The sequence below is a fragment of the Dioscorea cayenensis genome, chromosome 4 (genome assembly GCF_009730915.1).
Source record: "Dioscorea cayenensis subsp. rotundata cultivar TDr96_F1 chromosome 4, TDr96_F1_v2_PseudoChromosome.rev07_lg8_w22 25.fasta, whole genome shotgun sequence".
NCBI lineage: Eukaryota > Viridiplantae > Streptophyta > Magnoliopsida > Dioscoreales > Dioscoreaceae > Dioscorea > Dioscorea cayenensis.
In genome coordinates this window covers 2,318,977-2,346,261 of record NC_052474.1, presented here as the reverse complement: position 1 = coordinate 2,346,261, position 27,285 = coordinate 2,318,977, and the positions used below count along the sequence as shown (strand labels likewise).

Below are 27,285 nucleotides of genomic sequence, written 5' to 3'. Positions count from 1 at the left end.
TTTTTTTTTCTGTGAACCATGAATCCTCCTGGAACTTTCTCGCACGCTCACTTGTTAAAAACTTCATTTTCGCGCTGTTAATTGGCCACGTTCTGATCACCTCCATCATAAACCTAAAAATTAAGTCATTTTCATATTTATTAAAAACAATAAAAATCATGTATTAATAAAAAAAATAAATACTTCTAGTAAAATAACCCCCCCAAAAAAAAAGTGAGTATCCTGAAATCCTCTAAATATTTAACTGCAAACAAATATTATAATAAAATTCATTATTTTTTTCATATATCCATGGATAAAAATAAATACATGAATAAATTATATAATTTTATGAGACTCTAATAATAAATAGAATATTCAATAAGGAAAATAACAATTACTGCACATAATAAGAGAGAGAGAGAGAGAGGGGTAAGATCACCGGGAGTCAACGTACACAATGGGAAAGGGAGCCGAGTTAGGAATATCTAATTGGACCTATAAAACCCCTTCTTCGCCGCAGGGCACGAAAGCAAAGGATCTCTTTTAAAACAAGTCTCCCAATTTCTTGCTTTCCTTTTGGTCTTCGTTTCCATTCTCGATCTCGATTTTGATGGCGATGATGGGTTCTAGATCTGCTGGATCTCTTCTGAGGCAGCTTGGGCCCCGCCTTTTCTCCACGGCGGTGATCTCGCGTGCGGCGGCGGAGCCGTCACAAGCGCTGCTTTATGGATCATCGATATTTGCCACGCCAGCGCGCGCACCAACTACTTGGGTGAAGCTGCTCTCGGTGCGGATGGCGAGCTCGTCGACTCCGGCCCAGGAGGAGGTCGGCCAGCAGGAGGAGCCGGCGACGACCCCCGGCGATGAGCGGAAAGAGGTGGTGAGTTACTGGGGCATGGCTCCACTGAAGTTGATGAAAGAGGACGGCACCGAGTGGAAGTGGAATTGCTTCAGGGTATGGAGATTTTTTTACTTTTTATTTTTATTATTTTTTTCGTTTATTTATTCTGGTCTCCGTTTTTTTTTTTGGTTTAATTTCTGATAATATTCTAATTATCTAAAAAAAATCATATTTTTCAAAAAAAAAAATCATAGCCTTGGGATACGTACTCATCGGATCAAACGATCGATCTGAAGAAGCATCACAAGCCCACCACATTGTTGGATAAAATCGCGTACTGGACTGTGAAAACTCTTCGAGTCCCCACCGACATCTTCTTCCAGGTTTTTATTTTCTTTATATTTTTTTAAAATTCGGATTTTTGAAAGATCTAAAACCCGTGATGATGGATCCGATTTGAGATCCCTAATGTTTCAAATTGGGAGCAGAGAAGGTATGGATGCCGCGCGATGATGCTGGAGACGGTGGCGGCAGTGCCGGGGATGGTGGGCGGGATGCTACTGCACCTGCGATCACTGCGGCGATTCGAGCATAGTGGAGGTTGGATCCGCGCGCTGCTAGAAGAGGCAGAGAACGAGCGCATGCACCTGATGACGTTCATGGAGGTATCCAATCCGCGGTGGTACGAGAGAGCCCTCGTTCTCGCCGTCCAGGGCGTCTTCTTCAACGCTTACTTCATCGGCTATCTAATCTCTCCCAAATTCGCTCACCGTGTCGTTGGGTACCTAGAGGAGGAGGCTATTCACTCCTACACTGAGTTTCTCAAGGAGATCGACGCCGGCAGGATAGACAATGTTCCGGCGCCGGCCATCGCCATTGACTACTGGCGCTTACCGGCTAATTCGAAGCTTCGAGATGTGGTGATGGTTGTCCGGGCTGATGAGGCCCATCACCGCGATGTGAACCATTATGCTTCGGTATGTGAAATTTTATTTATTTTATAATTATTATTTCATTTTTGCTGAGATTGTGTTTTGGTTTGAATGCAGGACATTCATTACCAGGGGTTGGAACTGCAGAAGACGCCAGCGCCACTTGGGTATCACTGAATGGCTCTCTCTTTAACTTGAAGATGATTATTCATGAAGCTGAGAACAGGAAAGTTTTAATGGATTAGGGATCTACTAGAATTCCTAATGTAGTGATTTTTCTTGTTTTGTGTGAGCTGTTAATAATAATAATAATAATAATGACATGGGTTTTGCGAATTGGATCATGGTTGTGGCATTAGTTTTGTTCCTTTGGAGTGATCTTGTTGGGTCTAGATCTATGCCAGTCTTTAGACCAAACTATCAGCACCACCGTTTGGTTCGAATGACTCCCTTGTTTTTGGGGACATGCTCTCCCATTTGGATATGCATTAAATTATTTAAGAAAGACATAAGGAGAAACAGATGTTTCTCAAACTCTGCAGGATGGTTCCTTCAAAAATAGATGGGTCTAGACAATTTTGATTGATGAAACTTACTATTTTACCCCTCGTTACATCTTATAATTTATCAAAATTTTATCAATAAAAATTGTTGATCATAAATAATAAATATTTCAGGTGGATAATATTTACAATGAATTTAAAAATTTTATTTGTTCCTAATTTGATAATTAATTTTTATATAAAAATAATTAAATTTTACTTATAAATGGTTTAAATAATAAATATTTCAAATAAATAATATTTACAATGGATTTAAAAATTTTATATTAATTATATTTTATATAAAAATAATTAAATTTTAATTATAAATATTTTAAATCAATAATATTTACAATGAATTTAAAAAAAATTTATTCATTTTTATTTTAATAATTATTTTTTAAATAGAATATTAAAAAGATACAAAAGTTATTTAATCACATCAATCAATCAATCATACGTGCCTATCCCTGTCTCCATCCCACCAACCGAACGGGGTCTCAAAGACATGACGAGCATAAACAAAATGGTTAATTCTTAGCCAAAGTCAGGTTGCATTCTACAATGCATTTAAGCACAAGTTTAGCCCTGCCATAGAATGCCCATGAGTGGCAGAGCCTAGAATATATGTCAACGTCTCAGCTTATAAAGCAAAAAACATAAATCAGTAGCTGCATATCGCAACAGGCCGCCACTTTTTGTATTTACATTCGTTGCAGACCCAACAATGCAATTCAAACAAATATGAGCATGCATTTATTACTCACTTCCTACAGTACTCTAAGTTGTGCGAGGAACGCAGCACAGAGGTCCAGGAAGAGAAGCTGCGGCCCGTTCACTCTCTGCAAGTCCAGGAGATACTTCTCTTCCCGCGTCTTGTAAAGCTACATCAATATAACGAGTTACTTGCCAACAATTGGACAAAAATAAAAATAAATAAATAAATTGGCTTAAATTAATGGTGAAAGACAAATTTTGCTTTTTATGTCATTGAAAAACAATCAAGTAAAGGTATATTTCATGTTGAATTGAGTACGGTGAGAGTAACTCTACTTAATTTAAGCCAGCATATAGTTCTGATCTAATCAAAAGAAAGATAAAAAAAAAACTCTTGACAGCAAAAAGGAACAAACATCATCATGTGATCAATAGCAGACAAGAGTTGGCCTCTAGTATGATGCACAACACATTATATCATCAACCATCCATTTTGATAGTAAAATGACACCCAAAAAGAAAAATGAACACATCAGCATAGACAGTCAAGTTCTTATCGTAATGAGTACGAGTCAAGGAAAATGGAAGACGCACCTGAAGTTCAAACTTAACAACATTGGATGATCTTGCAGCCACATCATCACTTTCTACAATGGCAGACTCATCACCAAAGCAATGGTTATTGTTCAGATTATTATCATGCATACCTTCACCCTGCCCAGGAAAGCAAGGATACCATCTGCATTTCATGTTGTAATGCCCAATCTTCTTCCAGCAAACATTTAATTCTTGCAGAGCTTTAAGGACCTCCGTCATAATTTCACGAGGATGTGCCCGTGACTGTCATAGAGTAACATTTTTTTATCTTGAGATACGCAAAACCAACCACAGAATATACAGAAGTAAACAAAAAAACTTATTAGACGGAAAAACCTGAAGTCCTAGAGCCCATTTTCTTTCAACAGGGATATGAGACCTCATACCAGTTCCCTGAGGATCAACATATCCTCCCAGCCGGTGTGAAATAGCTGAAGTAACACTCTCATACTGATGCAAACGAGGGAAACCAGATTCCTAGAGTAAAAGTCATTCACATTTTTCACAAGTTGTGGAAAGACAATTCACATTCAAGAAACAGTTTTCACAGGATTTGCAATAAAAGTATATGCAACATTCCGCAAGCCAGAATGGTGATCAAACATACCATAGTTTCCTGGAACTCAGCCCCAAGATAGCCACTAGCCGTACGAAACCGATTGTCCAGAAGCAGATAGTATGTAACTGTTGCCTGTTTAAACATCACAAGATGCATTAGAATTCGACAAAGTAAGGCTCAAGAAATGCTTCGATTCTCATGAGATACCTCATCCTGTGTTCTGCTGCGAAGAGACTCAATTATGTGATTCTTATCAAAACCCATTTTCACTACCTCCTGAAGAATGTCCTCATCAATCTATGGAGCAACAACATGAGAAAAGAGTCAGTACATGCAGATTTGTTAAGTACCAATTATGCATTTGAAAACCATAAACCACAGAAATAGCATGATAACTCAGCATTGGATAAACCTAATCAACATGCACATAGCTGAGTGTTAAGAGAAGGAGCTGAGAATCCAGATACTTAACAAACAAGCATATGAATGGTAAGAAATAATCTAAAATCAATATTCAGTGTGTTCCAGGCTCTGCAAAAAATTAACAATTGAGGCAAATCTATACTGCTGGTTAGGCTTAGTTATCATGGTCATCTATCTGTATAGGTTGTAATATGCAATGCATGTATCAAAAGAGTGGCATGATGTGCATGTGAACTCATCATAACACATAAAACATAAAATACTTGAACATCATCAATGAAAATAACATAAACTAACATGATTCAACAATCTTAAAGCAATTAATTATTGTGGCCTTTAGATGGAAAATGACTCTCATGCTTTTAGCACCCATTGGCATCTCATGATTACACAAGACAAGAAATAATTTCCCTGTTTGATATATCAGAAGCATATCAGAAGATCTTTTTGTAAAGAAGAAAAGGCTCAGACATAATTGATTGCAAACTAAACAAAATGTAGATAGAAATAATTGTTTATTTTGGTTGGTTAATGGCAAAATATAAAGCATAAAATTTGATTTCTAATAAATGTCGATAGAAACTGAAAGACTTCAGTAAAACATACCTTTTTAGCTTGCTGCATTGTATCTGGTGGAGGCACAGCCAAGTAACGAGGAAGATGAGCTTGGAACCAGGGATGCTGACGAATTTCAGGAATGGTCATCCGCTTCATAGGATCAACAATAAGCATCCTGGGAATCAGATCCCTTGCTCCGGCAGACAAATGGCTGGGAAGAGTATAGATGCCACCCTAGTAACAAGTATGTTGAAGAATTAATGCCAGGATTTAAAGCTATCTGGGGAAAGAAAGATGTTTCAAAATCATAAGTAAAGATTCCCCAAAAGAGGTTCCTGGCACTTATCATGCCTTTATTTTCTTGAAGAGATTGGGAATGTTTTCATCATCAAAGGGAAGAGTTCCACAGAGAAGAGCATAAAGAATAACCCCGCAGCTCCAAACATCAACTTCAGGACCAGCATACAGCCGACCAGATATCACCTGGAAGAAGTAACATAACCATGAAAGCATATTACCAACTAATTTGGTGGACAACACTTTGTCTTCCAAGATCAAACTTGACAGATCCCACATTGCAGTTCAACAACTATTCAGAAAAAAATAGTTCCAAAAGCTATAAACTGGATGACATACGATAAAAAATATCAACAAAGTTAACACACAAAATGCCACAACCTCATACCTCAGGGGCTGCATAGTTTGGGCTCCCACAACTGGTTTTCAGAAAATGACCATCTCGCATTATGTTGCTAAGGCCAAAATCAGCAATCTTAACATTGCGCTTTGAATCCAGCAAAAGGTTCTCTGGCTTTAGATCTCGATGGACCACCATGTTCCGATGACAATATTCAACGCCAGATATAATCTGTTCAAGATATAATTGCCTTATTATAAAATTATGGAAAAGGAAATAAACATAAAAGAAGTTACAGATATCCAGATAATTGCTTAGCAATATTGTCAAATTCATTAAGAAACATGTAACCAAAAAAAAAGGAAAGGAAAACAAGGTTGGCCCCCAAAGCACATTTCTGAAGTCAAAAACCATAAGAAAGATCTTTGGGCATTGGCATACAGTCCGCAAGGTTAGTGCATCTCAGTCATGTTAATGTAGCTTTATAAATCATCAATGCAAGAACACAGTGGCTTCATACCATGGTTATAATCAGGTAGCACAATATAAGCTTCATAAACAAAATTACCGGCACAAAGATGCATCTCAAGAACAGTATGTTAAACAGGTACCTGCTGAAAGAAATGGCGAGCCTCTTCCTCCTGTAATCTACCTTTCTCCACAATATAGTCAAACAACTCCCCTGATTTGACATACTCCATAACAACATAAATATCTGAATGCGTCTCAATGACCTCATACAACCGTATAATGTGTGGATGCATGAACAATCTCAAAATTTTAATCTCTCGTCTTACTGGAACAAAAAGAAGAAAGATATTTGATGTAAATATTTTGAATAGCAACGAACATCTAAAGATCTCGTAGAAAGAAAGATGTACTTCCCTAAAAGAAACAGAGGAAAAAGACAACGATATGTTATTAAATGATAAAACTATTTTCCTATTTACATGTTATTAAACTTTTGATTCTAGGTTTAAAATAATTCTGCTAGATTTTTCACATAATAATGGATCATAACTTGTAAGTTAACCATCAGATTCCACTACGGGTCATTTCTTGACTTTATATATCTACACCTGCCCGGTCATTACAATAATTGACCAGTTATTGGTTCCAAAAGCACTTAAAAAAACTGTCATCTGGTGGGTGAACATTTTATATCAATTCTGGATGGCACTCTGCAATTCGAAACCAGAAGTACAAAATTGTCCTTAATGTTTAAGGTTTAGTGTGGAAGTCCCATAGCAAAAAATTGTTAATCTAAAAAAAATCATGCATGAAGTATGTCTTATTGTTATTGCAGCAATACCCGTGCCTTTCAGTAGTAAACCAAATTTCATGCACTCTGGGCTAGTATCATCTTTCATAAAACTATACCCCACTAAAACTATCAGTTATCTGGAGGCTCTGCTTTCAACTCCAGCATCTGTACAACCTCTAGTTTCTAAGTTACATTTAAGCATTGCATGGTCGAACGACTACACAGTTGATCTTAGGAAAAAAAAATTTAGTTTCATAGGTAAAGCCACTTGTAACATGCATGAATTGTACAAGCCTCCACATAAAAATGGTAGAAAATTTGATACACATTAAGCATTAAACAATGCAAGAAAGTATATATATAGCTACCCTGGACTAACAGACAAAATAGCATACTGCCATCAATAATATATTACATTCCATAATAGATAAAATTCGATATATTTATATATAAACACCAGCGGCTAAACCAAAACAAGCAAGCAATCACTTCTTGCTCTAAACTAAAAATAACAATGCATAATAGCATTAATGAATTATTATGTTCCAAAACATAAAATCATGCAATGCGCTAGACAAGGCATAATAATACCTGATTCAATGTTTTGAAAACAACTAGAAATATTTAAAACACAAAATTGAGTAATTTTTCATATGAATCATTAAAGGCAGACACCTAATAGAAGTTACTACTCTCCAATGACATTTACCTACATCATGACTAAAATTAACATGCATTCAAAAGGACAAATGGCCATCACAATGTTTATCATACACCTTTTTCTTCCATTTCCATGTTCTTAATTTTACGTCGATTGAGAATCTTGACCGCAACTTTATGCCCAGTCAAAGCATGTTCTGCAACTTTCACTTTGCCGAAATGAACCAATGCCCAACGTCTTCCCAAGCTTATAATTTGGTAAAAACACATCAGCTGCACCACCTCTGTTGTGGGTGCCTTCCATAGTCACTGTGGTGATCAACAAGAAAACTTTAAACTTAACAAAAAAATAATAATCTAAGGCAAGAGCACAAATGACAAAAGAAACCAATCATATATCATTTTTTTGACAACAATTATAACATATAATGACAAAAAAACAATAAACCATCCACAGAAGATCTACGGAATTATTTTACATAAAAACAAGGTGTGAAAAAGGTTAAATATAAAACAACACTGCAAGTCTTCTCACACCATTAAATTTTATAAATCATGTGCTTCCATCACTTTTCAACTTGGGATATCTTCAAAACAATTATAAAAACCAAAAGTTCATCGGAAAACGCCATAGCAACAAAAATTCATCAATTCTAGCTTCAATCAACCGCATCACCAAAATCCCAAACCAGTTTTCAACCCATCAACTAAGAATGACACCAGGGTGACATTAGAATCACATTAAAGCAAAAATTCAAATAATGAAGGTTCAGAAACTCTCCTATAATCTTAAAACTATTTGATGGATACGAAGCATCAAAACAACTTCATGGTCAGCAATCAAATCGACAAGAGATGCCAATTAGGGCATCGAAAAAGAAACTAGGGTTCCCACGAGACTACAAATCAAAAGCTAAATTCAAACACTAATGCATGATAGAAATTGAAGAAAAAAAAAAACCCCAAAACAAAAGATTCAAGCGATTACCTCGATTGGGAAATCAAATGGAAACCGCGAACACGAGCGAGAGGAAGGATTGGTTGGGGCTTTGGGGATGAAAAAGAGAATCCGATCCGAATTCGGGAAGAGTGTATCTTTCGATCAGAGATTGGAAATGAGGAGATCCGAGCTCACTCTGCAAGGGAATCCCCTCGATCGAGAAAGAGATGGGATTCGCGCGGTCAGGCATGTAGGAGAGGAAGCACTCGTGTGAGGCCCGCACGTGTTTAAGATTAATTAATTTTGTGAGAACCCGTAATGATTTTGAAAAAAAGTGGATAAACCGCATTCATTAAATACCCGTAATGATTTTTCACATCAGTCGATTTTTTTTTAATAAAATTGAGAGCTAGTATGAAGGTGTCACATGTAATGTATTCTGATAACTTGATTGGCATTCTTAGAATAAATCCTTTTCCCGTCATGTAACTCAGGAGTAAAGAATGAGAGGTATTGCTCAAATAAAACTCTTATATAGGACTCAGAAAATAAATTGTAATATGAGATGTTCGAATTAAAAAAAATCTCAATCATAAAGTATAGACAGTTACCAGTAGACTAGCCCACGGTTCTCAGTAAACATAGATTCAAAATCTTAGACAATTTTATTATTTTCTGGAATGAGATCTCCTTATTTTTTTGATAATTTTTATGTAAAATATTTTTATTTTTTTAATAAAAATGAATAAATTGTGAATTTATTACTAAATAAGAAAATACAATAGAAAGATTGTTGCCTGATTTATAAAAATAAAATTACAGTGAAGAAATTTTATTTCTATTTTTTTTTTTATATTGTGTTTCTCTTAGCTATTCAATGTTTATTTTTAACTGAATTATGGGAATGTAAATTTTTTATCCTTTTTATCACCAACTAGTATTTATTAGTTTTTTGATTTTATACTTGTTTTTGTTGGAACTAGGTAAGCCTAGGCGTACAACTAAAGCTGGTCAAGCTCAGATATCTTTATGAGAAAACCTAAATCAACATCTTCTTTTCATGTAAAGCTAGCTAAGCCCGCATCGAATAATACATGTAAAGTTATATATGCTTTTACTTTTACCCTTCAATTTGGGGTGCATGCATACATACGAGATAGTCCCCCACTTCACAAACCTGCTATTATTATTTTTTTAATTTTTTATTTTTCTTTACCGTTACTTATCTCCAAACAATAATTTTGTAAATGTTAGATTATTTTTTAAAAAATGGATAAATCATTTTTATTAAAATAATAATAATAAATAAATAAACAACAAACCTCACATCATAAACAAATAAAACAACAACATACATTATGTCATTATAAGTGGTGGCAATAAAGATATCCGAAACAGACAGAGAAAAAAAAACAAAACATAACTGTAAAAAACGAAGAACATATCTCATCAAGCCCCCGACCCGTTAGATACATTTACCCCACCTGAACCTTTTTTAGACCATTAGATGACAACTAGGGACGTCCCTAGATGATAGGGTTACGTATATGAAAACATCTGGGGGCGTCCTCAATCTGAGATGTTTTTCTAAATCAGCATTTGGATCGTCAGATGGTTGATTGATTATATCAAACTTTTTTCACTTTCACGTCACATGCCCTGAGGGACGCTTTCTTTTTTTATAATGATAAACAGTCATTTTTAGATGACATTTCACGTCATATATTTTATCGGGGACGTCATGATGATGGGTTTTATATATATATATATATATATTACGTAAACAACCTAGTTTTATTAGATCAAATTAAACTTAAATCAAATGGTGAGCTCTCTTTTACTAGTAAAATCTTAGCTTGCACAAGCTCTACTTCTCCCATCTCCCATTCTCTTTTTTGTATAATTATTCCGGAACATGTGCAACTAAGAAGCTCCAAACAATTAAATAGACGGTGGATATCTTTGTACAAAAATACAAAATCGAACTTTAGGATAGTGTATCACAAGCCTAACTTCATGGTTGGAAAGCTCTTACTTTTATTTAATATGTTAATTACATTAATTGTATACTATAATAAAAAAATTATATTTCAATATCATCGGCAGAATCCACAAAAACAAAATCAACACTATAAAAACAAAAATTCCATCAAACATATCATTCTTTAATATTTGAAATATTCTTTAAAATAATATTTTGGTTATAGTAAAGAAAATTCAGCTCCTATGACTTGTTTAATTTTACATGAGTGATTGATTACCAATAAACTTGCATATTGCAATTAATTTGAGAATATGAAAGTTTAAAAAAACATAATCACCATTAGCTAACAATCAAAGTACCACAAGCATCATATATAGAAGGGATCCATGGTGATGGTCTCCACTTCTCATTAACTTCTTTCTCTTCTGCTCTTATATATTCCAGTGCATGCAATGCTGAGTTTGGGTTTGTCTTTAATTATGATATAATAATTAAGAAGAGTTTTGAGTTTTAAAATATAAAAATGCAATGCATGCATGACATTCACAGTGATTTGTTTACTTAAATTATGTGTTATCTCAAGATGAGAGAGTCTTTGACTTTCCAACGTATAAAATGAAAATTAGTCATTTCTTTGAATTTTATATTCTGATCAAGCTTGTCAGCAGAGATTAATGAGTTAAGATATGAATAAATACATGAACAATTTGAATTTAAATAGAGAGAGGGCTCGGTGGAAAAATATAATTATAAAGCCAATATCTAACAAAGAGAAAAATACAATACATCGAATGCCTTATAACTTAGTCTGTACTTAATGTCATTGTAAGAATTAACGGTGAAACACGCAAAGATCTCAAATTCAATACTTGATGAAAATAGAGATAATAATAAATCGGCCACAGCTGAGGACACATATGTTAGCTGGATAATTGATCCATAATCTATGCACAAACCCCTAACACGTGACTTATCCACATTTTATTTAAAAAAAAAATACGTCACATTGAACATAATGATAAGTATATAATTATAATAAGAACTACGAAAATTAAAGATAAGCATATAATTAAACTAACTGTTGAGTGAATTATAAGAAGCAAAGCAATCCCAGAGTTTTGGGAAGAAATTTAAGAATGAAGTTGATGAAGATTAACAGACTCATTGAGGCAGATACAGTATTAGATAGGGTACCGATTCCCTCATCCGGAGCCTGAGCCTGAGCCGGAGCCGGAGCCGGAGCCGGAGGTGGGGCTGGAAGTGAAAGGGAGGGGAGCAGTCATGAGGTCTGGGAAGTAGTCAGCAGGAAAAGCATTCAATGGGATGGAAACTGAATCAGATGGCAAGGAAATGTGTTGAAAGATGTCCAAGTTTTCAAAATGTTCCATCTCATTTGCCAAGGAACTGCTCCTGCATGAAATAAACACTCTTTTTAAGAGAGACATTTTCACAAATGTGTGTATATATATTATTCTTCATATGTATCTAACACAAATAACATGACATATATAATAATTAAAATAAGGAAATAAATTCACTTAAATGAACTTCAAATCATAATAATATTAACAATTCAACCATAAGTACATATTTAGTTTTTTTTTTTAACTATAAAAACTTTTTTTTTAAGTAATTGTATATAACCCTTATTATGACATGCATATATGTTAGAATCTCCAGTGATAAGTTTGTGAGAATATATATTATATACTTAATAATATAAGAACATCTATATATAATATTTATAAAAAATAGATAAACCATAAATTAAATTAAAGAAAGAGACTGAAAGTATAACATAATAAAAACAAAGTCACACCTGACGTACGTGGGGTGAAATAGTACAGCAGTACCAAAAAAATATACATATATATATATATATAAATATTATTGAGGTCAATGACGATCTTACCCCTCCATGAATCCCCCAAGAGGTGGTGGGGATGGCTGTTGTTGTTGTTGTTGTTGAGCATTGCTCATTCCAATCATTTGAGGAAGTTCATTGGTCATAATACTTTCAAAACAATAACATAGTGCAACAATTTGTGAGTAACTTGTAGTACATTCAAAATAAAAACTATCATATGACAATTTTATATATATATATATACATCATAATAGTCATATTACACTTACCCATCATTGTCATCAATATCGCCTTGAAGAATGGGGGGCATTTCAGTAGTTTCACTCTTAATCTGCCCAAAAGTATTAGAACTGGCTAAGTGTTGGGTAGACATAACACTAGAGTCATCAAGGAGAACACTAGTGTCCGGAATGGGGGGCATTTCAGTAAGTTGACCCATCATATGTCCTGAATGAATAGGATTGGCTGAGGCTTGAGCAGAGATAACACTAGTGTCAATATGAGGAACATAGGGCGTTTCAGTAATTTCACCTATTATGTCTTCAAAACCACTAAAATTAGAGATGGCCTGACGAGAGATAGCACTAGTGTTATTAGAAAAATTAGTTGGAACTTGGGGTATTTCAGTCATTTGCATGCTCATCACATCTTCAGTACCACCAGGATTGGCTAAGTGTTGAGGAGAATTATCAATCATTTGACTACCACTAATATTGGCAAAGAATTGAGCAAAAGTAAAGATTTGGTCACTATCACCAGGATTAACTAAGTTTTGAGAAGGAAAATGAATATCCATTTGAGGTTCTTGAGAAGGATCTTGAATGTATATCATATCTTCAAATCCAATTTGATTGGCAACATGTTGAGGAGGAGTGGCCATTTGAACGCCTTGAAAAGCTTGATGGTTTACCACATTGTTCTGCATCATGCTTGGCCCTGCATTCATGGAAATTCTTTTTTTTTTTTAAAGACTAGTTTTTCTTTTCTGGGGTTTTATTTTTTTATAATTAGAAAAATTTCTACTGATTTATTTATTTATAATAAATATATAAATCACGAATATATTAAAAATAAATTATAAAGTATAAAACGAGAAGAGAGTTATAAAGGGTTCTAATTTTTTAAATTTTTTTTATTTTTTGAAAAAGTGGATAAATAACAGATTTAATTCTAACAAAAAAAAATTACAGAGAAAAAACACAAATCACCAGAAGTGAAGAGACAGCAAAACAACAAACTCCCACGACAACAGGAAGAGTATTCAGGAGATGGTGTGGAGTGGTTGGGCCTAAGATGGGCCATAAAATTTAGAAAAACAAAATATAGCTGGATGATGATAGGTTGAGTGGTTGGGCTTAAGATGGGCCACGCTAAGAATAGTTTTTTAATTATATATAATCGAATAGATTTTTTTTTAATTATCATGGTAAAAAAGAAAAATAAACCAAATTGAAGTCCATACCTGGATCATGGTTGGCAGCATTGATTGATGTTATTAATGCATCATGCAGCTGCTGAACCAAAGTGTTGAAGGCGTTTATTTGGCTGATCAAAACCAAATTTTGAGAATATAAACTGAAAAATTCAGGATTTTGATTCACCAATGTCTCCCATACTGCACAGCCAATTTTAAAAAAACCATCAAAGTTCCCAATAAAATTGATCAATTGTATAATGAAGGATATAGACATGTACGTGAGTATGAATAGTTTCTTTTTTAAATAATATATATTAGTAATTGATAATATAATTATGAATTTTACTTCTATTGACAACGGAGGGAACTATTCCATTGCTTTGGAGTATGGCCACTGTTTCTGCTTGAGAGTTATAATTACATAGACATGATTCGATCCTCATTTTGACCTGTAATTAAATAAATAAATAAATAAATAAAAAGTTAAGCTGTTTAATAGATAAATTTCAGATATTCCACTTGAGATGAATAATATATATTTGAATTATAATATCCGAAAAAATAAAATTTTGAAAAAAAAAAACGAAAAGAAGAAGAGATGAATTACATGTTCAATTAATTCTTTGATATCTTGGGTGACCTTGTTATTTGAGTTAGCCATGCCTCTTGAATTTCTTGGTTCCTGGCTCACAAATCCATGAAGAATTGATTGATGCTCTAAAAGAGTGTTTAAAAATAAAAAAATATAAAAAAATATCTAATGAATATCAAAAGATCAAATAAAACATTCAAAGTTGTTGATATAATTTCAGTTATTATGACCTTTTCTTTTCAGTTGCCAATATAATTAAAAAGACAACATACAATTATTCCCGAACAAAATTATCCTATTACCATGCATACTTTTTTTTGTTATATTTGAATTTTTGAGGAATATATGGATAATAAATGGATTTTTTAGCTCTTAATATTTATTGCTTTATTACTAGCCAGTTAGTGATCACTTAGTTTGTTAGAATCACTAGCTTTTTATTCTAATAGTTTTTCCCAAAGAATAAAAAAACAAGAGGAAGTAGTTAACAGAGAAGAAGATGGATAACATATATTTTTGGTATTAGAGAAATCAAAGGAAATTATAAGTAAAAGTAGGAACCTGTTAGTCGATATAAATATACATGTTAGTCATTATAAACAACAGATTCAATGATTTATACAATTTTTTTAAAAAAAAATCAGAAATTATAAGTATTTATGTATAGCTCCAATCATCAATAACCTTAAAGATAAAAACTATAAGTTCTAACTGTGTATGTTAAGTATTGGCAAGATCTCTAGAACTCTAAGGATAAATCTATAGCTAGGAACATCAAGAACTACAACTAATTGTAATCTAAATAAAAGATTAAAAAATTTCACCTATTTGACACACATTCAAGATGATAGAAGGAAACAAATAAACATAGACATGTAAAGCTTTGAACATCAATACGTAAAATTGAAATCTAAAGCATCAGGATTAGTGTGTTTAGTGAGTTAAAAAGAAAATTACCTTAAAAAGGATGGTAAAGATGAAACAAAAAGATCTCGGATAGACACAGCTCACATCACTTGGCTGTTTTAAAAGTCCTTTCTTGTTGTCGTTTTGTCTGCTCTGGTTTTGCGGTTCCCGCGAATTTATAGTTTATCCATTTATTTTTAAACAAAAATCTTAATAAAGTTAAATTTTATGTGAATATCTTTCATGGATTTATAGTTTTTTTTCTGATGTTTAAAATTAATATTAATGTTCGGATATATCCTATCTTTATTTTTAAAACATTAAAAATACATAATAGATAAGTATTTGAAGTAGATATATTATAATTTTATAAACAAGACTAATATAGAAGTGGATTCAGAGTTCTAGAAGTTGCACACCTAACGATATATATTTTATATCGGAAGACATAACCAGATTTTATAGTTGTATGGGATCTAACTAAATTTAGTTTTTTTTTTAAAATTTTTTTCCAAAATATTTCTGGAACGTCCTAGAGTTTCTAAGTAATCCACTACCTTATTAAAACCAAGGTTGTCAGATCCGGACCGGCCTGACCGGTTCAACCAGAAAAACCAGGAACCGGCCATGTGGTCGGCCCGGGTATACCCCATTGATCCGGGTATTAAAAAACCCGGTGACCCGGGCGGTTCAACCGGTAACCGGTTGATCCGGCCGGGTCAATCGGGTCACAATATTTAATTTTTTTTATAATATTTAATAATTTATTATTATTTTTTTATTAGAAACCACAAAATCATGTATATTTATTAATATTAATTTATAATATATAATCAATAAATAGAATTACAATATATATATATATCATAAACATACCAACAAAAATTAATATTTAAAAATAAAATATATTAATGTGTTATGTAAATACTTTCTAAAAAAATTTAATTTATTAAAAATAAAACAATAAATGAGTGTAATTTTTATTATAAAAAAATATAAAAATTAAAGTATTCTAATTAACTAAAAAAATATAAGAAAATTTAAAAACAAAAATAAAAAAACTCAATTGAGATATAAGAATTAGTGAATTATATTTTCTATTTATTTTTAACAAAAATCAACCAATAAACAAATAAATAAATAAATAACACCGAGAGAAGTTCGATAATTATATATTAATATATTAAATTTGTAAATATTAAAAAAATATAAAAATAAATGACATAATTAGAAATCTCTACTGTATATAAGGTCATTTATCAATTTAAATATCAAAATTGTGTAGGTTTTTATAATATAATTATGAGTTTAATATCATATTTGCTCATTATTAATTATTATAATATTTTTTATATTTAATTATTGACCCCGGTTCGACCCAATCGATCCCATTGACCTGACCCTTGGACTTAGCAGGGTCATTGCCTGGGCCGGGTCTGACAACCTTGATTAAAACTAGAAAAATTATAAAAGTTGCGGATTCCACCCACCGAACAATAGTTTACATTAAACATATAACTAGATTTTATAGTTGTAAGGAATCTAATTAAATTTAATTATTTTAAATTAAAAAAAAAATCTTCTTATACTTGGTTTCTAAACAATAAACTACCTTATTAAAACCAGATAAAAACACTATATATATACATATGTTCAAGTTTCACTTGGAAAGGTCATACTCACGATGATATATATAAAAAGGTTAACATGAACTACAGTAACTGACTCAGAACTTAAACTATAATCCACAGACATGATAACCGCCTAAAACTTTTCCTGTTGATAAATATCAACTCTCCTTATTGTGAACTATGAAGCATATATATATATATCCATATACACAACCAAAACTTTTTAGATAACCATAAAAGAAAATAACAATATAATTGGATTGGTCTTCCTTCAACTTCTTTGTGGATGCATGCAAAGATTTAACTCAGTCCCTCTCCCTCCACTAAACATCTCATAGCTGCCCTTCACATTCAAATCAAGCACCAAAGAAGTACCATTTGCAGCAAATTTAGTATCATGAGATTCATCTGCTACACCATCCTGGTAATGCTGAAAAGCAGAATTATGAGGCCTCTTGATACTGATCTCCTTCCCTAATTCAACAGTTTTGGATTCACACACTTGGCTTACGTTGTCCATCAAACCTGAAAGTGCTAAGTTGAAGTCAGTAAGTTGAGCTCTTGTGGTTTCTAAATTTCCAGTGTTATTCACATCAAAAGTGAGGCTATTTTGAGCTTTCTCCAGTATTGCTTGCAAGTATTTTCCTTGTGCCTCAATTCTCATTTGCAGCTTCTTTTGAACCTGCAAAAAAAAATAAAATAAAAAAAAATAAAAATAAGATCTAAACATAAAGCATATTAGACAATTTTGTTCTCAATTTCAATCTATACTTATTCTGAATGGTAATACTATTGTGTAGATAAATATATATACATAAACAAGGGACCATACAGCACCATGAGACTTGCCTCCAGTTGTTCATTTAGTTTCCTTTGCACTTCAATCTGATATCTTAAAGCCTCAGCAATTGGAATTTCCCTGCAAAATAATATATAATGTAGAATGAGTTAAACTATACAAGGAACAAAGGCTATATGGAGCACATAAGGCTAACTGTAAAAATATGTTATGTTATATTATTTGTCTCAAAAATCTGAATTTAAACTAATAAATCTCAAAATTAAAAAAAGACTTTTTCACCGTTTGTTTAAAAAAATCAACAAGTATATATATCACAATGCATTGAGTAGTATTGATATAGATCTAAGGTTTGAAAAGAATCTTACTCTTCATTACACCCGTTTTAGGATGCCCATAGTTGTAGTTGTTGAAGAGAACTTAGTTCCACTCGGATTACCTAAACTCAAAGAAAGAATAAGTATCAGAAGAAAGTGACAAAATCAAACATGATAGCTTGAAACAACTGAATTCCTAATTATTTGAAAAATCTCTAGTAGAAACTCAGTACTCATGTAAAAAACGTTTTAAGAGTGGTATACCACTGTTACTCTCTCCTTGGCTTGTCTCTTTCCTGGCTTGCCTTCCTAGTCTATACTTCTATGAAAAAAAAGAAAAAGAAACACGTACAATGAAGAAAAATGCTTTAGAAACTGAAAATAAATAAATAAATCAATCAATCAATAAAAAATCAATTAAAGACCATGAAAAATACAAAGATCAAGAGAAGCACCTGCAAATGACTTTTAAGATGATAAAGTGTCAATCCTTTCATGCCCATTAGTCTTAGAACAGACTTAGGTGTTGCTTCTGCAAAAATTTTTTTACCATGCCAATGGAGACAAATCAATCAAAACGTAAATCAGAAAAGAATTAAACATACATTTAAATAAATCATAATTGAAATGAATGAAGTTAATAATAATAGCAAAGGCTGAAAAGAATAAATCATAATTACTAAATTAACAAGCACCTCCACTACATAAAATAAACATTTCTCCGGGGTTTATTCGTAAAAATGTCTTAGTTCCATGTAAAACCTCGACCAATCATAGCCGTCCATCCAACGGACGGTCATCCGGCGCCGTTCAAGAGAGAGAGCTATTAAAAAAAGAAGAAGAAGAAGAAGAAGAGAGAGGAGCTCACTATCAGGGCCGCCGAGCTTGGTGACAGCGTCGACGAAGCGATCATGGAGGTCCGGCGTCCACCGGAGACGAGGCTTGGGATCCCGCGAGAGCACGACTCCGCCACTCTCGAACGCCGGGTAGCAACTCCTCTCCATCTCGCCAAACATTTGCCCACCACCTGGTTTGATCTGGAGCTCGATCCAACTCCCAAAACCTCCCCTACAAAGTAAATTCTTATTCCCTTCTCTTTAAGAACTTTCAAGGAATGTCCAAAAGCTAAAAGATGGTATTCTGATTCGCATTCTTTTCCCAAAGAAGCAAAAAGGAACCCCTGATCAACACCCCCAAATCCTTCTTAAGAAGGAGATGAACAAAGATCTAATGTCAAAACTCTAATCTTGGAAAAGGAAATCCAGCTTGAAATGATGCAAAAATCAATCCAAATTTACCGTAATTCAGATCAGATATCCCTAACTGAGAATTTGAATTATTCGATAGAGGTTTGGATCCGAGAGAGATCGAGATCACGAGAGAGAGCGAGAGAGAGAGAGAGAGAGGAGGGAATCTAAAGGAAACGTAGAGGTGGGGGAAGGGGTGAAAACCGCCGTAAAGCCATTTCTGGTAAGCCGCGGGGCATTGTAACTTAAAATGTTCCTTTCTCTTAAGTTCTTAACCATTTGAAGGGCGGGAGACAGGGAGAGAGAGAGAGAGAGAGAGAGAGAGAGAGGGATGAAGGGAAAACGGTGGGGTCATGTGAGACTGGGGGCCACGTGGGATGCCAGCGTGGAATATTCGCGGTGGCTGCGGCCGAGGAATATTCCAGCCAGCACATGCCACGTAGGAGGAGAGTGTAAGTGGGCCCCCCAGAAGGACACGTTTCGGCCGACAGGGCGGCGCTGTGACGCCAGGGAATATTCCCGGCGGGGACCACCGCCTCCTCCGCGCCACCTTTGTCTTCTCCACTAATTAGCTCTTCGGCTCGAACCGTAACTTCCTTACTGCCCAATTGCCACCCTCATTCACGTGTCAACTTTTGATTGGAAACTTGCTGGTGAATTAATGGGATGGGCCCACCTCTAATAGGATTGGATTGCTGATAAGACTTTTTAATGATGTTTTTGCTTTCTCTTAACTTACTAATTTACTTACAATATATACATATATATATATATTAACCTTTGGGAGTTGTCAACTTCGAGATAGATTGAAAAAGACAATATTTTGGAAGTTTTGGCATTTTAATTAATATAAATATCTTTGAGTCAAAATTTTAATCTCCTGATTATTGATAAAGATATGCTAATGTCAATAATTTTTAATGCTAATTAATATCTAAATCGCTCAAACATAATATTGGAATAATTCCAAAAACAATATAGGTGCTTAATAGAGGGAATGGAAATTTGGTACAAAACCAGTTGTCAAATTCTACATTTCAATACTAAAATTAGATTTGAAAATACACAATTATAGTTATATCTCACTCTAATGAAAATATATTCAGTATTATTTTCAGAATCATACAGGCTTGAAATTTCACCCATCAAACAATATTTGACTCAAATAAAAGGATCAAATGGAGCAAAAATTATAGAGAAGGAAATAATCAATGGAAGCAACATTGGGTTTCCCACTATATAAATATGAAATCAAATCAAAAATGGTAAATTGTCAATGTAAATCGTCAACATATTTAACAAAGTCTTGGGTGTGAGTGAGGTCCACACTAAAGATTCCATCAGCGCACTTTAATAGTTCTAAAACAGGCGTCTTTGAAGAAAAGGATAATTCCATGCAAAGAGGAGACAAAGGGAACTTGGATAGAAGAATTAAGAATCTAAAGCTGTCTAGTGATACCTTTTCAATGTCATGCGGTCCCTTGCGCCTCGTGATTCGCAAACGAATCTAATGCAAAGTGGTCGGCCCGTACAAGGTCGCTGTTCCCTCCAGGCTTCTATTGAGATGTAAATGGTCCCTAACAACCAAAAGCAATAAAAAAAAAACATAGTAATAAAATGAATGAATAAATAATAAGTTTAAGTTATTGATCTTTATATGTAGACTGAGTAACAGTGTTAATGATAGTTGTTAGTGTACAACATAATAATCCTTTTTAAAGATAATGAAGATCATAAAGCTTGCGTATTACAGCAGCGCTCTTTTGCTGGATTTTTTGGGTTTCTTTGCATGATAAGATCAAACTAAGCACCCGTTGAAGGCCTTTCTCAAGGCAGCTTCATCCAGATCCCTTCCAATGAATACAAGTTTGCTGATCCTCTTCTCATCTGGCTCCCATGGCTTTCCAGGACATCCATCTAACATAGAATGCACCCCCTATCCGAAAAGGGATAATAAATAAATTCAGTTTCAAACACTGAAAATTGGTTCTTCAAACAAAAAAAGCTGTTTTCTTTTATTCTAAATGGGCAAGATAGGGAATAAAATTACCTGAAAAACAAACCGTCCTGTGGAATCATTGACGGATAATACACCTTTCATCCTATATAAGTCTTCCCCCTTCTCATCAACCAGTCTCTCAAGCCAATCATTAACCTGGAATTTTACAAGTAATAAAGACGAAGTAATTCACCAAAAAAGCAGAGATCTGAAGAGAAGACAACATAAGGATGATTTTATCAAAAAGTTGGTTGCTATCCTGGATAAATCAGAAAGGTGTAATAGGTTTCTGCACTAATAAAATTGTCAGATCTGATGAATACCGAAACATACGACAAGATGCTACTTACAAATGCTAAAAGATGATAAGATAATTCAATGCTAATATTCTATGCTTGGTGGGTATTCATTTCAAGTGGGTCCTCAGTAAAATAAATTCTCTCTTTATGTAATAAGACGGCACTGGAAATCCTAGAGAGGAAGTAGGTTTTCAATATAATACCAGCTACACCTATTCCACTAACCTCATGGGTTATGAAGGCACTGATAAAGTGAAAAGGGAGTTGAAAGAATACCTCATCAAGATCAAGGGTTCCCTCAGAGACTATACTGACACTTGACACGGCAGAATCATGCACATGGTCATGATGGTGCCCTGTGTGATGATGATGATGATGATGATGATGATGATGATGATGATGATCTGAAAGAAAAGAAGGAATAGACCTCAAATGTAGTCTATTACAGAGCCAATGATACTAAACAATCTCAATCATCATCAATATTGAGGCACTATTGCCATAATCAATTGCAAGTTATAATGAAATCTTTGAATGCCTTAACTCCACCAGAAGATGAGCATATGGTATATTTTAAAATGCTGTCAAATTTGTATCTGAGAAAGAAATTACCATGCCCATTAACACAATGATTGGTAGCATTATGGTCTGTGTCAACCTGAACTGCAGACTCGATTCTATAATCAATGAAGGATGAAGTTTAACAGTTAGGTATCAAACATGCTATACTTCAGAAGGCCAACTAGAAGGAATAACAAAATGGTTGGGAACTGATAACCTGTCAAGGTCGTATCCTCCCACTCCTAAAACAAAATCCATGTCAACAGCTCCAAATTTGGCTTGCTTTATCTGTGCCATACCATTTATAAGCTGCCATAGAAAATACAACATTCAAGGATCTAGTGAGCATGTGGCACATACCAAATAATTAGCAGACTAACACTCGGATTTAACACTTACTCTAATTCTCTTAGTGAGGGCATCCAATTCTGTCTCAGTCACCAAATCTACCTGGAAAGCAATTATCATGCAGAAAGATAAGAGAGCATGAGCTATTTTAACTTTTTAAGGAGTAATATGGAAGAAAAGCCAACAAGTTACTTATTGGTTGATTATGATTGCCTTGTTTAGTATGATACGATCTGCATAAGCAACTTGTTCCACCGCCTCATTGACAACCCACCTCGGCTTGACTTCATTCAAATGTTGCATGGCATGCTTGCAGTCTACCATTGTTACAACTCCATCAAGTTTCAAATTTTCTGCAACTAATTCATCTGAACAGAATGTTTCTATGACAGGGGAGGGTTTTGCCAAACCTGAAAGAGAGGCGATAACTTACTCAACAAGTTCCAACCAAGAACATAACCTTACAAAAAAATAAAAAAATAAACTGTAGGTGAAAATGAAGGCAGAATGCAATTCTGTATCAGCAAGAACAATGTAAAAACTAATTAAAATAGAAATTTATAAGGTAGATGGAAGTAAAACAATTCACGGTCGTCACTGGTCATAAGATGGTGAAATAATTCTGAACTGAAAACGATATACAGCCAAGCTGTTATTAAATGAGTAAATGTTCATTCCACAGCAGTACCTGTTGTCTCTATAATAATATGATCAAATTTGTCTCGCTTTGTCTTGACCAATTTCAATAGCATTTTAACTAGGTCGCCTCTGACGGTGCAACACAAGCAGCCATTGTTAACCATTACAATATCCTCCCCAGGTACTGAAGAATGGTTGGCAACCAATGAACTGTCAATGTCCACCTCTCCAAACTACAGTACAAGAAAAGAAAAAAAAAATCCAATTTAGGGCAAAATTCACAGATACTAGCAAATTAAAGAGACACCACTAGTGATGAAAATTCAAATTATCATATGTGCTACAAATATTCAATATTTTACACACCAGTATTATAGGAGATTGGAAGTACATTTCTTGGAATATTTGTTTCAACAAGGACATTTCATTCCGTTAATTACAATTATTCTATCTTGAGCTAAATTAGAAGCAATTATGAAATCAATACCAGTGATCCATTACCTCATTCTCAATAACAGCAATCCGCTTTCCATGTTGCGAAGTTAGAATATGGTTCAACAAAGTCGTCTGTGAATAAATTCAATGATGATAAAGTTACAATAATAAATAGATAAATAAAATAAAATAAATAAAATAAAATTGATGCATCAAAGAACGCGGACAATAAGAAAAAAAAAAAATCCACGGAAACAGCAAACCATCAAAAGCACAACTCGGGGGTAGGACGATTTCATAGTTCTTATATTACGTTATCTAGTGCAATCACAACTGCATAACCAATAACGATGAAGGAATGAAACATGGGCATAATCAATGTCTCCGAATTCAAAGTTTTTCATTTTACAAGGTAGAAATTATCAAAGCATAATTCTCAAGGATCTCACAGAAGCCTCAAACAAACAAGCTGAAGAACCGCCTACCTTTCCAGAGCCAAGGAACCCGGTGATCACGGTGGCTGGGACTCTGCGATCAAGGTCAAGCGCCGAGGAGGCGGCTTCAGAAAGGTTTGATTGCGGGAAAGTGGAGGAGACCATAGACCGAGAGCATCTAAAGGTTGGGATGAAATCGCTGGGAAACGAGGGAGGCGGCGGAGATGGAGAAGGTGAGGAGATGGTTTAGGGCTTTCGAAGTTCTCGGGATGATAAGCGCGGGCAACCATGGCGTCAAGGAAGAGAGAAGTGCCGAGAAGGGTTTAGGGTTTAGACGATCTATGATTCTCTTAAAACCCTACACCAACCCAAACTTCTAAATTAACTTTAAAAGTTGGGTTAAAAACTAATATTTTTTACATTTTACAAATATCAAAAACGATAAAAAAAAAAAAATGAGGGCAAAACTAACAACCATCTTATTTTATGAGATTTTAAATTTCATTTAAAAACAATAACAACAACTACTACTACTTTTCTATGGTTAATCTTTCCCCCAAAATCAATCCAAACACAGCTGAGCTGACAACAAATAATGCCACAAAATTCCTTCATCTTTGAAGGATAGAAAATTAGAAGCAATGTTCATTTAATAAAAGCTGAGCATTAATGAGTTACTCGGGAGATAACCATTTAACATGCCTGAACCAAAAAGAACTTGCAGCGAGACAAACAAAAAGCTAGTTTCAATGTTAGTCACCACTCAAACTGCAATGGGGCAATGCACGGGAGAGCCCATCTGAATCAACAGCAAAGGGTACATGACAACAACACTGAACATCCTTGTGATGACATAAGTAACATATTTATTTGATTACAAAATAGAAAACAGATTATTTCATAGATTGCCCTCACTGATCCAACCAAGTTGCGGAAACGATGATGATTTAAGATTCAACCTCATACTATGGTGGCTTCAGCCTTCAGTGAATATATCAAAAGGCAAGGAAGAGATCCTTGGCCACAATCAAGAGAAGCAGATTGAAGTATATCAAAACCCACTTCCTGGTCACCTCTTGGTGCACATAGTCCAGGAAAATCTCCTTGAAGAACCCATGGATCTGCCAGAATACCGAGAGAATTATCAGCGAGGTGGTCAGCTTTGTTTTGGAAACAAGGAGCAGGGCAGGAATCAGAGCATATGTAATTTTCTGCGAGAGCTCTATTCTCTTTATTTTCAGGCTTTCACTCCGTAGAGCACTAGGTCGCTCTTTCATGCTGGCACTTGCTTCCAGGGGCGCAAAGGATACCACTTTTGATGTTTTTTGATGCAGTGTCGTATCTGAGGTCTGTGGAACATTTTGACCATGCGGTTTAGACCATCTCAATGCAAGGAAAAAAAAAAACTACGTAGACCCCCAGATGGAACAAATTAGAATATGCAAGAAACAAAAACCTACATTCTTTTCAGTTGATTGATCAGGATCTGATGATGCTTTCATAGAAAACCAACGAGGAGATACTTGCATGCTTGGATAGGAGGGTATATATGAGTGGCTTGCATTAGAAATTCCATGATTCCATACCTGCAATAGTTGCAGACCAGAAAACATATTCAATCCACATAGCTAAAATGAATCTTATTTGAAATAACCAAAACTAAGAGCAACAGCTGCAATATTTATCAAAAAGCAACAGAAATACCCTTTCAGGAGAAAAAAACCATCTTAAGAGAAAAGGTTGTCTAATTCTCTAGTGAAAATCAATAGCAACAAAAGGAAGTTAAAATGTCTAGACTCTAAATAAAACATTTGGTGCTTGACTGAAGCGATATGCAAGCACGCAAGATTTGAGATCAAGTCATTTTTACAGCAAGGGCATCCTTGCAAGGCTAAATACTCCGTGGTGACCAATAGCAAAATTGGCCCAGTGAGGGAACAATGAAAAGAACCCCCATCGGAAATGAAATAGAATATGAAACCATGAGCTCCCAAGCAGTGGAAGAAGAAGGTCATCTCTGACCTTAATTTGGTAAACAAGTTATGCCGAAGGCAAAGAAACTTCAAGTACAAGATGTTTACAAGATCATAAGGATCACCTCCCCAACCAAACATAGAGATCCATGAAGCTACATGAACAATCTAGTAGATTCAGCTTCTAGAAAGAAAAAAAAAACAGATTGAACTTTTGGCTCTCCTTGTATCTAACTAAATAGTACTCTAAAAATCAGTCCAAAGGCCTTCTGTCAAATTACCTATCCCTCTTGTTTCCCAACAAGCTATAGTATAAATTGCTATGGAACTCACAGATTTGCAACATTGATGGTTGAAAACATCAATCATGTAACTCATGCTGAATGATTGAGAACACCAACAAGGCAAAATACAACCTTCAATCGAGAAAACTGTCATACATGAAAAAACAACTCCCGAGAGATTTACTAAAAATCATGAATACTGTGATCTTACATTAGAAAGGGACCGTCCTCTTAATCATGTTCTGTTTACCATCTTTTCCAAGACAGCAACGTCACCTTGCTACTTTCACCCTTTAAACACCAAATAATCTCATAGAACTAACAAGTGAAATATATGACACCCCAAAACACAAATAATAAAACTATCACTTTCTGAAACTGACATCATCCACCTGTGTTCAATCACAAAAACATCTAAACATTCATAATAAACTCATCGATTAAAAAAAACTCTTTTTGCAATATATCAAACCTATTTGAATCTATTTCCGATAACCCAATATCTAACAAATGTTACGCCACATACACAAAATCACAGACAACTCAATCAAACAACAAAAAAAAAAAAAAACATATTTATAATTGCTATACACCTTCATGAGACCAAGAGACCCAGCGGCAGAGGAGGGAACAAAGCGGGTGCCATTGGCCAAGGAGGAGAAAGGATCCAGCAAAATCGGGCATGAGGACGGATCGTGGAGCCACCGATCTAGGATCAGAAGAATGGAAGACACCACCATCGCCAGGGGAAGTGAGAGAGTGGAGGCTTCGAAGGCCATTGAAGGCCGCCGCCGGACAAGGATCGATAGGCGGGGAGGAGGGATGAAGGAACCGAGAGAAGGTTGAACCTAGGGAGAATGGGGTTGCCCTTTGCCTCAAGAGCCTGCTCGCCATCGCCACC

The 27,285-nt window shown here is 34.6% G+C and overlaps 5 protein-coding genes and 1 long non-coding RNA gene across 8 annotated transcripts; 1 reads left to right on the top strand and 5 right to left on the bottom strand.

Moving 5' to 3' along the window:
- Positions 1 to 507, bottom strand: LOC120257831. Its single transcript, XR_005535909.1, has 2 exons — positions 437 to 507; positions 1 to 113 (listed from the first exon to the last, which is right to left on the bottom strand). It is a non-coding gene; the product is annotated as an uncharacterized LOC120257831 (long non-coding RNA).
- LOC120257829 (ubiquinol oxidase 2, mitochondrial-like) lies at positions 458 to 1,954 on the top strand. The gene is made up of 4 exons (XM_039265113.1): positions 458 to 937; positions 1,078 to 1,206; positions 1,312 to 1,800; positions 1,873 to 1,954. The coding sequence occupies exons 1-4, from the start codon at positions 593 to 595 to the stop codon at positions 1,930 to 1,932; spliced, it is 1,023 nt and encodes a 340-aa protein (XP_039121047.1). The 5' UTR covers positions 458 to 592; the 3' UTR covers positions 1,933 to 1,954.
- Positions 1,955 to 2,815: 861 nt separating this feature from the next.
- LOC120258836 (SNF1-related protein kinase catalytic subunit alpha KIN10-like) lies at positions 2,816 to 8,017 on the bottom strand. Its single transcript, XM_039266272.1, is given in 11 exon segments — positions 2,816 to 3,181; positions 3,609 to 3,854; positions 3,948 to 4,088; positions 4,219 to 4,302; positions 4,378 to 4,467; positions 5,200 to 5,385; positions 5,503 to 5,634; positions 5,837 to 6,019; positions 6,400 to 6,584; positions 7,829 to 7,931; positions 7,933 to 8,017. Coding segments are annotated over 11 exon segments (1,548 nt in total). The 5' UTR covers position 8,017; the 3' UTR covers positions 2,816 to 3,067.
- Positions 8,018 to 17,082: 9,065 nt separating this feature from the next.
- LOC120258228 (myb family transcription factor PHL11-like) lies at positions 17,083 to 19,507 on the bottom strand. The gene is made up of 6 exons (XM_039265589.1): positions 19,034 to 19,507; positions 18,621 to 18,697; positions 18,430 to 18,487; positions 18,227 to 18,287; positions 17,899 to 17,968; positions 17,083 to 17,731 (listed from the first exon to the last, which is right to left on the bottom strand). Exons 1-6 carry the CDS (start codon positions 19,179 to 19,181, stop codon positions 17,321 to 17,323), a joined length of 825 nt encoding a protein of 274 aa, XP_039121523.1. The 5' UTR covers positions 19,182 to 19,507; the 3' UTR covers positions 17,083 to 17,320.
- A 1,518-nt stretch (positions 19,508 to 21,025) lies between these two features.
- Positions 21,026 to 24,482, bottom strand: LOC120257964 (P-loop guanosine triphosphatase YjiA-like). 3 transcript variants are annotated; one of them, XM_039265273.1, is made up of 10 exons: positions 24,179 to 24,482; positions 23,760 to 23,825; positions 23,308 to 23,491; positions 22,833 to 23,029; positions 22,671 to 22,721; positions 22,489 to 22,580; positions 22,323 to 22,387; positions 21,987 to 22,114; positions 21,463 to 21,567; positions 21,026 to 21,348 (listed from the first exon to the last, which is right to left on the bottom strand). In XM_039265273.1, exons 1-10 carry the CDS (start codon positions 24,290 to 24,292, stop codon positions 21,211 to 21,213), a joined length of 1,140 nt encoding a protein of 379 aa, XP_039121207.1. In that variant the 5' UTR covers positions 24,293 to 24,482; the 3' UTR covers positions 21,026 to 21,210. The 3 variants fall into 3 exon arrangements, with proteins under 3 accessions (XP_039121207.1, XP_039121208.1, XP_039121209.1); XM_039265274.1 differs by having other exon boundaries at positions 21,987 to 22,111; XM_039265275.1 differs by having other exon boundaries at positions 21,987 to 22,102.
- A 370-nt stretch (positions 24,483 to 24,852) lies between these two features.
- Positions 24,853 to 27,279, bottom strand: LOC120257862 (succinate dehydrogenase subunit 4, mitochondrial-like). The gene is made up of 3 exons (XM_039265148.1): positions 26,978 to 27,279; positions 25,588 to 25,713; positions 24,853 to 25,476 (listed from the first exon to the last, which is right to left on the bottom strand). Exons 1-3 carry the CDS (start codon positions 27,161 to 27,163, stop codon positions 25,123 to 25,125), a joined length of 666 nt encoding a protein of 221 aa, XP_039121082.1. The 5' UTR covers positions 27,164 to 27,279; the 3' UTR covers positions 24,853 to 25,122.
- Positions 27,280 to 27,285: the final 6 nt, after the last annotated feature.

Coding starts and splice junctions, on each gene's coding strand:
- LOC120257829 (XM_039265113.1), top strand. CDS start 593: ATGGCGATGATGGGTTCTAGATCTGCTGGATCTCTTCTGAGGCAGCTT. Junction 938..1,077: donor GGAAGTGGAATTGCTTCAGG/GTATGGAGATTT, acceptor AAAAAATCATAG/CCTTGGGATACGTACTCATC. Junction 1,801..1,872: donor ATGTGAACCATTATGCTTCG/GTATGTGAAATT, acceptor GTTTGAATGCAG/GACATTCATTACCAGGGGTT.
- LOC120258228 (XM_039265589.1), bottom strand. CDS start 19,181: ATGTTTGGCGAGATGGAGAGGAGTTGCTACCCGGCGTTCGAGAGTGGC. Junction 18,488..18,620: donor ATCTTAAAAGTCATTTGCAG/GTGCTTCTCTTG, acceptor TTTTTTTCATAG/AAGTATAGACTAGGAAGGCA. Junction 18,288..18,429: donor CCAAGGAGAGAGTAACAGTG/GTATACCACTCT, acceptor CTTTGAGTTTAG/GTAATCCGAGTGGAACTAAG.
- LOC120257964 (XM_039265273.1), bottom strand. CDS start 24,292: ATGGTCTCCTCCACTTTCCCGCAATCAAACCTTTCTGAAGCCGCCTCC. Junction 23,030..23,307: donor TATTATTATAGAGACAACAG/GTACTGCTGTGG, acceptor CCTCTCTTTCAG/GTTTGGCAAAACCCTCCCCT. Junction 21,349..21,462: donor CAGGACGGTTTGTTTTTCAG/GTAATTTTATTC, acceptor CTTTTCGGATAG/GGGGTGCATTCTATGTTAGA.
- LOC120257862 (XM_039265148.1), bottom strand. CDS start 27,163: ATGGCCTTCGAAGCCTCCACTCTCTCACTTCCCCTGGCGATGGTGGTG. Junction 25,714..26,977: donor GGTCTCTTGGTCTCATGAAG/GTGTATAGCAAT, acceptor CAACTATTGCAG/GTATGGAATCATGGAATTTC. Junction 25,477..25,587: donor ATCAATCAACTGAAAAGAAT/GTAGGTTTTTGT, acceptor AATGTTCCACAG/ACCTCAGATACGACACTGCA.